Below are 9,641 nucleotides of genomic sequence, written 5' to 3'. Positions count from 1 at the left end.
ATGCAGATTTTGGAGCCACACTGCCCTCCACACCAACCTCTTCACTTCCACCTAGAACCTCCCTCCTATGCTACCAGACCAGGCCCATCTCAGCACAGCACAGCTCAACCAGACCAGGCCCATCACATCTGTCACGCCCTGATCTGTTTCACCTGTCCTTGGGCTTGTCTCCACCCCCCTCCAGGTGTCGCCCATCTTTCCCATTATCCCCTGGGTTCTGATACCTGTGTGTTCTGATACCTGTGTTCTCTGTTTGTCTGTTGCAGGTTCGTCTTGTTTGTCAAGTCAACCAGCGTTTTGTCCTGCTTTTCCCCAGTATCTCTTTTTCTCGCCCTCCTGGTTTTGACCCTTGCCTGTTCTGACTCTGAGCCCGTCTGCCTGACCACTCTGCCTGCCCCTGAGCCTGACTGCCGTCCTGTACCTTTGCCCACTACTCTGGATTATCGACCCCTACCTGCCTTGATCTGTCGTTTGCCTGCCACTGTTACTGTAATATACATTGTTTCTTCAACACAGTCTGCATTTGGGTCTTACCTGAAACCTGATAATATCTCTACCAGACCTGGTCCATCACAGCACATCTCTACCAGACCCGGCCCATCACAGCACATCACTACCAGACCTGGTCCATCACAGCACATCTCTACAAGACCCGGCCCACCTCAACTCAGCCCAGCTCTACACAGCACCGACCATTACCCTAGGATCTGGCAAAACACTGTCGAGGTTAGTGCACCACATGATGCAGTCCACACCATGCATCATTCACATCATCAGCCCTCATATTCTGAGAGTTTGGAGCTTCGCCAGCCACACTGCCTTCCACACCACCCTCCTCAATTCCCGCTACAACCTCTCTCCCAGGCTAGTTTCGGTTACCCTCCCTACTCCCATCCCCAGGACAGGCCTGAGACACTCCTGCCCCCCATGGAAACCCCAACCCTGCAATAGGAGCCACAGCAAGGCCTCCTGTGCACACCCAGAATGCAGCACTGGCATCCACTCCGGTCCTCTGTAGCAGCTCCACTCCTTTGGTGGGAGCTTTATCCGGGTGGACTAAGCTCTGCCAACATTGCTCTCCTAGTTCCCGGCCCAGCCCCTGCATACAGTGACTTTGAGGGACGACTGCCAAATGCTCAGTTTGTTCTGCTCTCACGTGGTTGCCAGGGGACTTGGCAAAGTCTCAGCTCACTCAACAAATAGCTGCAGATGACCCTATGCCTGTTAGCTCTTATGTGGCTCAGCTGAATACGCCCTCTGACTTTAAATCTCGAAGGGGGCTTGGGCTAATGCACCTAAATGTGCGAAGTATTATTTAAAAAAATGGACACAATTGACATTTGAGTACAAGACTAGTGTCCTGACATTCTGGTTCTCTCGGAAACATGGTTCAATGGTTCTGTCTTTGATAAAGACATTGAAGTAAATTATTATAATGTATTTAGATGTGACAGATTACAGAAAGGGGGAGGAGTGGCCATATATGTCAAATCGAACTCAAGGTGTCATAAGAAAAAAATGCACCACCCCCCCCCCCCCCCCCCCCGCCAACATTAAAAATATGCTCAGATGACCCTCCCCTTATACTGTGAAATACATTTAACACCCTCCCCCCTCATAGTATGAAGTAAAAAATAGTGTTTATGACCACAAGTAACAATAACTGTAGTGACCCTGTGTTCATAAATGTTGATATTGACATTGCCCCTTCAGAATACTTTTTTAGCACAGTTGATGCCATGCAGGGTTACTTGGACTGACCCCATTTTGGTCGACTGAGGTTTCTCGGGGTTGAGAAGTCTCAAATATACAGTACCAGTCAAAAGTTTGGACACACCTACTCATTCTAGGGTTTTTCTTTATTTTGACTATTTTTTACATTGTAGAATAATATTGACGACATCAAACTATGAAATAACACTTGGAATCATGTAGTAACCAAAATAGTGCAAACAAATCTAAATATATTTTAGAATTTAGATTCAAAGTAGCCAACCTTTGCCTTGATGACAGCCTTGTACATTCTTGGCATTCTCTCAACCAGCTTCACCGAGAATGCTTTTCCAACAGTCTTGAAGGAGTTCCCACATATGCTGAACACTTGTTGGCTGCTTTTCCTTCATGCTGCGGTCCAACTCATCCCAAACCATCTCAATTGGGTAGAGGTCTGGTGATTTGTTGAGGCCAGGTCATCTGACGCAGCACTCAATTCGACCATGAAGGCCTGATTCACTCAGTTTCCTCTGAACAGTTGATGTTGAAATGTGTCTGTTACTTGAACTCTGTGAAGCATTTATTTTGGCTGCAATCTGAGGTGCAGTTATTATAATGAACTTGTCCTCTCCAGCAGAGGTAACTCTGGGTCTTCCTTTCATGTGGCAGTCCTCATGAAAGCCAGTTTCATCATAGCGCTTGATGGTTTTTGTAACTGAACGTGAAGAAACTTTCAAAGTTATTGAAATTTTCCAGATTGACTGACCTTCTTGACTTAAAGTAATGATGGACTGTCGTTTCTCTTTGTTTATTTGAGCTGTTCTTGCCATAATATGGACTTGGTATTTTACCAAATAGAGCTATCAAGTGTATACCCACCCTACCTTGTCACAACACAACTGATTGGTTCAAACGCATTGAGAAGGAAAGAAATTCCACAAATTAACTTTTAACAAAGCACACCTGTTAATTGAAATGCATTCCAGGTGACTACCACATGAAGCTGGTTGAGAGAATGCCAAGAGTGTGCAAAGCTGTCATCAAGTCAAGGCTACTTTGAATCTATATTGTGAAGGGGAAAGTGAACACAAAGTGAACACTGTGCCAAATATGTAAGACCACTCTGATTACCTTAAAGGTCCAATGTAAGACCACTCTGATTATCTTAAATGTCCAATGTAAGACCACTCTGATTATGCACCTGTTTTTATCACAATATCAAATAATTTCTGATAGCAATTATGTACCTTACTATGATTGTTTTCAATTAAAATGGTCAAAAATAAAAAATAAAAATCAAGCAACAATTATGCTAGGACAGTCAAGGAGTGGCCTGAGTAGGAGAGGAAAACTGAAAACTACCTGTTATTGGCAGAGAGGTTTGGAACTCTTATTGGTCTATTAACTCATTTACCGCTTGGTGATGTCACCAGCCAGGCCAAAACTCCATCCCACCAAAACAGGCAGACATTTCAGGTTGTCTTTTAAAACAGCTCTTACACTGAAGGAGCATTATTATAATTTCCACAACTGCACAGTATTACTCCAACCATTTAATGTGGAAATATATATAAAGCACATTTAAATCACGTTTTTGACTGCACTGTACCTTTAAAGCAGAAAAGGAGGGTGATCTGCACATCCTACACTTGAGAATACCACTTTGGGCAAACAATAAAATCAGGTGGCAATGCAGCCATGCTTTCAGTAGGTGAGAAACTTCTGGTTATATACAGTTTTGAGGTGAGTGAACATAACCAGATAGATGGCAGTCTTGGAAAGTGTCTAACTTTTTAACAATTATAATATTATAAGGGCACAAGGCGAGACGCAGATGCAGACACTGGAGGCAGATGGTTTGAGTCTTGATATTTATTAAACAATCCAAAAGGGGTTGGCAAGAGAATAGTCATGGACAGGCAAAAGGTCAAAACCAGTTCAGAGTCCAGGAAGTACAGAGTGGCAGGCAGGCTCCAGGTCAGGGCAGGCAGAATGGTCAGGCAGGTGGGTGGAGAGTCCAGAAAACAGGCAAGGGTCAAAAACCGGGAGGACGAGCAAAAGAGAATAGAAGCAGCAGTACGGAAAACCGCTGGTTGACTTGAAAAACATACAAGATGAACTGGCACAGAGAGACAGGAAACACAGGGATATATTCACCAGGGAAAATAAGCGACACTTGGAGGGGGTGGAGACAATCACAAGACAAGTGAAACAGATCAGGGTGTGACAAATACAACCAACAGACGGTATACATGACAAGCCTACAGTTGCATTGATTGACATATTCTCATTAAACCTCTCTCTCAGCAATGAGCAACAGCCTCAAGACACAGACACACACACACACTGTATTTACGTGCTTTCAACACACACACACACAGAAAGAGATAATTAATTAGGTACATTTTTTTCTTCGAGAGACAAAATCCCGTTCGGAAACTTTGCAATCTGCCTTACTGTGCTTTACCTTACTGTACTTTCGGTTTCAATTCAGGCATTCTAGCCTACACACCGAACCGCAATGGCGTTGCTACATGAAGAACTTCTTACAGATATCGGAAAATGTCTCACATGTTCAATATGCTTTGACATTTTCACTGATCCAGTGACTTTAACTTGTGGCCACAGTTATTGTATGAAATGTTTAGAGGATTATCTACGTGGAAGAGCGAAGACGAGGAAGGATTGTCCCGATTGCAGAGGAAAAATTCGACCAGGTTTTAAACTGCATAAGAATTTTACACTTTGTAACATCGTGAATGTTCATTACGACCATAAACGTTTTGTATCCACTGAAGAATTTACAAAAGGACATGAAATGGTAGCGGTAAGTTAAAACGTTTATTTTTTTATGAACAGAGTATGCTTATTGACTCCTGTCACGATCAACGTCGCTACATAATAACACGGAATTTTAAATAGGAATAAATCAGGTTGGAAGATTCACTTTAAAAAATGTTTTACCATAAATAAGTGCACAACTATAAATAACTTTATAGTAGTTATCAAATAGTAGAAATAGTTTAATTGTATTATATGATATTACATTATATAATTGTCAGGACTTCAAAGAGGATAAAGCTGAAGAATGTGTAGCCTCCCACTCACAACAGACTGATATCAACAGACCATCTGAGCTGGGAAGTACTATTCAACAGCAACAGGTAAACTTTCCAGATACAGTATTTACAGTAGGCTACAACTTCCGCCTTCTTAGTTGGTTTTCTTTTCTAAAGATCATATTTTTGAAAGATTATATTTTTTAAAGTTAATTTTCATGCTCCTGTGTTGTGTTATCTTGTCATATAGATGGAGGACCCTGTTGTTATAAATGACACAAGCTCAGAAGTGACAGATGACAGGTGTCCTGATGTCCCAGCCTCCCATGATGGTCGGGTTCAGGAGTTGCCCATCTCCCCTCCATCAAATGACAGACACAGGGCTGAAGGTAGACTGTAGAATCTGTCCTATTCTTGAGTCTCATTTGAATATTACTCCTTATAATGTACTGAATACTGTAAATATAATGTGCTGTTTTCACCAATCAACCACTAGATGGGGTAGCCTATATACAGTATAGCCATTCAAAGACATCTGTGTCATTAGAGTACATCAGATACCAGTGGTGTAAAGTACTTGAATAAAAATACTTTAAAGTACTACTGGACAACTTTTACTTCACTACATTCCTAAATAAAATAATGTACTTTATACTCCATACATTTTCCCTGACACCCAAAAGTACAGGTTATCTTTTGAATGCTTAGCAGGACAGGAAAATGGTCCAATTCACACACCTATCAAGAAAACAATCCAGGTCATCCCTACTGCCTCTGATCTGGTGGACTCACTAAACACAAATGTTTCGTTTGTAAATGACGGAGTGTGCCCCTGGCTGTCCGTAATTTAAAAAACAAGAAAATATTGCTGTCTAGTTGGCTTAATATAAAGAATTTGACATGATTTATACTTTTACTTTTGATACTTAAGTATATTTTAGCAATTACTATTCATTTAGATACTTAAGTATATTTAAAACCAGATACGTTTAGACTTTTACTCAAGTAGTATTTTACTGGGTGACTTTCCCTTTTACTTCAGTCATTTTCTATTATAAAGGAACACTCCACCCAAAAAACAATATTTTGGTATTTGCAAAATGCATAATACAGGGATGATTTTGGTATTTTGAAAGTTACATATCTTGACAACTTGATTGCTGACAAGCAAAACATTGTGGGACTTTGTCAACAATGAACTAATGAAACAAATACCAAAAGATTGTTTTTGGGTGGAATTTTCCTTTAAGGTATCTTTACTTTTACTCAAGTATGACAATTAGGTCATTTTTTCCATCATGGTCAGATACAGTAGGCTGATAAACTTTACTGCATTCATCTAATGACTTCAATCTCACATTTTGTCCATATCTGGCCATGTCTGTCAGCAGGCTTTGCCCCTCCACCCCATCCCCTGCCTGGGGTCAGCTTCTCCTGGCTCACCTTCAACCCAGCCCTAGGCCACAGGCACCTGACCTTCATACCCGAAGAGCACAGAGTGGTTACCAAGAGGACGTCCTCCGCATGCCACGAGGGCCGCTTTGACATCAGCCAGTGGATGGCGGAGCAGGAGTTCAGTGAAGGCTGCCACTATTGGGATGTAGATACGTCTGCGAGCGTGGGCTGGGCCATCGGGGTTTCCTACCCCAGCATCAGCCGCAGAGATCAGCTGGGTCGCACAGCCAACTCCTGGTGCCTGGAGTGGAGCAGGGACAAGCTGTGCTACTGGCACGATAACATAGAGGAGTTTATCAAACATGGCTGCCCCAGTATCGTTAGACTTGCTCTGGATGTGACGAACGGGACCTTGTCATTTTATAGCCTGTCTGACAGTCAGACTCTGCTGCATTGTGTGGAGGAGGGATTCACAGAGCCAGTGAGGCCAGTGTTCTGGCTGTTTGGGCTGAAGCTAAACAATGCTCTGTCCTTTCCTCCTTGTTTGTCATAAGGATATGTGAGGATGGGGACAACATAAAGAGTTGTCTGTTCACGAATTAGATAAATAAAATATTGAGTAATTAATATATTTAGCACAATATTCCTATTAGAGGTCAAAATAAAATGACAATCACCAATATTTTTTATGTTGCTTTTTTATTTCACCCAAAGAATGTATGGAGTTTTGCGTTGTTATAGTAGCTGTACAATATTTGTCTCCTCGCTCGCCTCGTTGGAGGCGGGTCGTAATTTCAGGTTCACGTTAGCTTGCGCTGTCGTAACATTCACGTTTGTGTGCAGACGAATGACTAATAATATAAATGTCGACATTAGCAGCTACAGTCAACCTCAGCAGCTAAGCTTTACGTCTGAGAGGTTAACTCTTTCAAAGGAGCGGTTTGGTAATATCATTCGGTGCCGGGCATTTACTACGAACGCAGCATCAGTTAGGTTTATGTTGGTGAAGCTCAACTGGGAAAATGCGAACGTAAGCCAGGCCACATAGCTGAACGCTGGCTGGCTGTATTCAACCACACGAGAACATAAATGATTTCATGAACGCATTTGCAGATTTGGTCTTCAACAGTGGTGAAGATGCGGAAGGACGTCAGAATATTACTGGTGGGAGAGCGTAAGTGGATTTGTTTTGGTCTACTCCGTAGTTCTGTTTTACTGTCAAGCTCGAACCTGCATGCATGAGAGCCAGCTGGAGGAGCGCGTGATGCTGATGAAAGGACTCGGAGGAATAACGTTATCTAGCTAGCTGTGTTCCACTAGGTTTATCCAGTTTTATAGCTAACGTTACACTACCACATACACACACCATAATGTTAACTACACACTACTCAGCTAGTAGTGTCATAACACAGCTAGCTAGCTATCTAGCTAGTATCCTAAACAATTTGATGTTTAGACCCAAGTGACATTGGCTATTTACCATCTACTGTGATGTTGACTAACTGCCCATCCACATTACATGTTAGTCAAAACAATGCATGATTTGCCTTTATCTAGGCAGTTTGATATCTAAGCAATCTAGAATCGGCCTCCTATTTCCCAACAAAGCATCCTTCACTCATGCTGCCAAACATACCATCGTAAAACTGACCATCCTACCGATCCTCGACTTCGACGATGTCATTTACAAAATAGCCTCCAACACTCTACTCAGCAAGCTGGATGTAGTCTATCACAGTGCCATCCGTTTTGTCACCAAAGCCCCATATACTACCCACCACTGGGACCTGTATGCTCTCGTTGGCTGGCCCTCACTACATATCCGTCGCCAAACCCACTGGCTCCAGGTCATCTATAAGTCTTTGCTAGGTAAAGCCCCGCCTTATCTCAGCTCACTGGTCACTAGAGCAACACCCACTCGTAGCACGCGCTCCAGCAGGTATATTTCACTGGTCATCCACAAAGCCAACACTTCCTCTGGCTGCCTTTCCTTCCAATTCTCTGCTGCCAATGACTGGAACGAATTGCAAAAAACACTGAAGCTGGAGTCTTATATCTCCCTCTCTAACTTTAAACATCAGTTGTCAGAGCAGCTTACCGATCACTGTATCTGTACACAGCCAATCTGTAAATAGCACACCCTACTTCCTCATCCCCCATATTATTATTTATCTTGCTCTTTTGCACCCCAGTATCTCTACTTGCACATCATCATCTGCTCATCTATCACTCCAGTGTTAACCTCTCTCGGGTATGTAGTCAACAGCCAGTGGAATCCCGTGGCGCGATATTCAAATACCTTAGAAATGCTATTACTTCAATTTCTCAAACATATGACTATTTTACACCATTTTAAAGACAACTCTCGTTAATCTAACCACATTGTCTGATTTCAAAAAGGCTTTACAACGAAAGCAAAACATTAGATTATGTCAGGAGAGTACCCAGCCAGAAATAATCAGACACCCATTTTTCAAGCTAGCATATAATGTCACATAAACCCAAACCACAGCTAAATGCAGCACTAACCTTTGATCTTCATCAGATGACACTCCTAGGACATTGTTATACAATACATGCATGTTTTGTTCAATCAAGTTCATATTTATATCAAAAACCAGCTTTTTACATTAGCATGTGACGTTCAGAACTAGCAAACATACCGAAAACTTCCTCTGAATTTACTAAATTACTCACGATAAACGTTCACAAAAAAACATAATTATTTTAAGAATTATAGATACAGAACTCCTTTATGCAATCGCGGTGTCAGATTTTAAAATAGCTTTTCGGCAAAAGCACATTTTGCAATTTTCTGAGTAGATAGCTCGCCATCACGGGCTAGCTAATTTGACACCCACCAAGTTTGGCGTTCACTAAACTCAGAATTACTATAAGAAAGTAGCTCTGTCTGGCCACGAATGGGCTTAGAGCCAATGCTCATGTCTTAGATTTGGGAGGCAACTTGGTGTAGGAGACCAGGGATAGAATATTTCACTGTAGCAGCATCACTATCTCACCGTGTGTGTGTGTGTGTGTGTGTGAAGCACAGAAACAGACTGCCAATTTGTACAAAGCATAAAGAGGCTTTGCCATCTATGATGTTTGAAATTTAGAGAGAAACCATGCATGACAGGCTGCAATTCTAAAACCGTTACTTTACGTACACATAACAATGCAATAGAAAGTGAGGCTGAGCATATTGCCTCTCCCTCTGTCAATTCTAGAATGGAGAAGAGTCTCATTGCCAGGTGTGACACTGAGCCACTATGACATCCTCCTTGTCTTTTTTTCCGACAGCCAAGGTGGGGAAGACTTCCCTGATCATGTCGCTGGTCAGCGAGGAGTTCCCACAGGTGGTATGTAAAGAAGCTTCTTGGAACCTCTATGTGTTTAGTAAATACATTTACTAATGTCTATTCAGCCTATGAAGCACTTTTCTCAAACTGAGAGTGCTTTGAATTGTATCGGGTA

At 42.2% G+C, this 9,641-nt stretch overlaps 2 protein-coding genes across 5 annotated transcripts in view; both read left to right on the top strand.

Moving 5' to 3' along the window:
• Positions 1-3,362: 3,362 nt before the first annotated feature.
• On the top strand, positions 3,363-6,849 carry LOC106564659 (E3 ubiquitin-protein ligase RNF135). Of its 3 annotated transcripts, none has more exons than XM_082958835.1 (4): positions 3,363-3,456; positions 4,776-4,877; positions 5,023-5,161; positions 6,161-6,849. In XM_082958835.1, the coding sequence occupies exons 1-4, from the start codon at positions 3,412-3,414 to the stop codon at positions 6,718-6,720; spliced, it is 846 nt and encodes a 281-aa protein (XP_082814961.1). In that variant the 5' UTR covers positions 3,363-3,411; the 3' UTR covers positions 6,721-6,849. The 3 variants fall into 3 exon arrangements, with proteins under 3 accessions (XP_082814961.1, XP_045547169.1, XP_045547170.1); XM_045691213.2 differs by lacking the exon at positions 3,363-3,456 and adding an exon at positions 3,589-4,540; XM_045691214.2 differs by lacking the exon at positions 3,363-3,456 and adding an exon at positions 3,601-4,540 and having other exon boundaries at positions 6,164-6,849.
• A 135-nt stretch (positions 6,850-6,984) lies between these two features.
• Positions 6,985-9,641, top strand: part of LOC106564657 (mitochondrial Rho GTPase 1-A) — a 34,745-nt gene continuing 32,088 nt past the window's right edge. The window contains exons 1-2 of one of the 2 annotated variants that reach the window (XM_014130845.3): positions 6,985-7,341; positions 9,468-9,526. In XM_014130845.3, the coding sequence (XP_013986320.1) occupies positions 7,305-7,341; positions 9,468-9,526 (96 nt within the window). In that variant the 5' untranslated portion in view covers positions 6,985-7,304. The remainder of the gene's footprint in view (positions 7,342-9,467; positions 9,527-9,641) is intronic. The other variant, XM_014130843.3, reaches the window with a different exon arrangement.

This window comes from Salmo salar, chromosome 12 (assembly GCF_965601325.2).
Source record: "Salmo salar chromosome 12, fSalSal1, whole genome shotgun sequence".
Taxonomy (NCBI): Eukaryota; Metazoa; Chordata; class Actinopteri; order Salmoniformes; family Salmonidae; genus Salmo; species Salmo salar.
The sequence above is the reverse complement of the archived record's forward strand: the minus strand, read 5'-3'. Positions and strand labels throughout refer to the sequence as shown.

Bases quoted from the DNA above. Each gene is read 5' to 3' on its own strand.
- LOC106564659 (XM_045691213.2), top strand. From the start codon at position 4,235: ATGGCGTTGCTACATGAAGAACTTCTTACAGATATCGGAAAATGTCTC. The intron at 4,878-5,022 runs GTAAACTTTCCA...CTTGTCATATAG, and splicing joins GTACTATTCAACAGCAACAG to ATGGAGGACCCTGTTGTTAT. The intron at 5,162-6,160 runs GTAGACTGTAGA...CATGTCTGTCAG, and splicing joins TGACAGACACAGGGCTGAAG to CAGGCTTTGCCCCTCCACCC.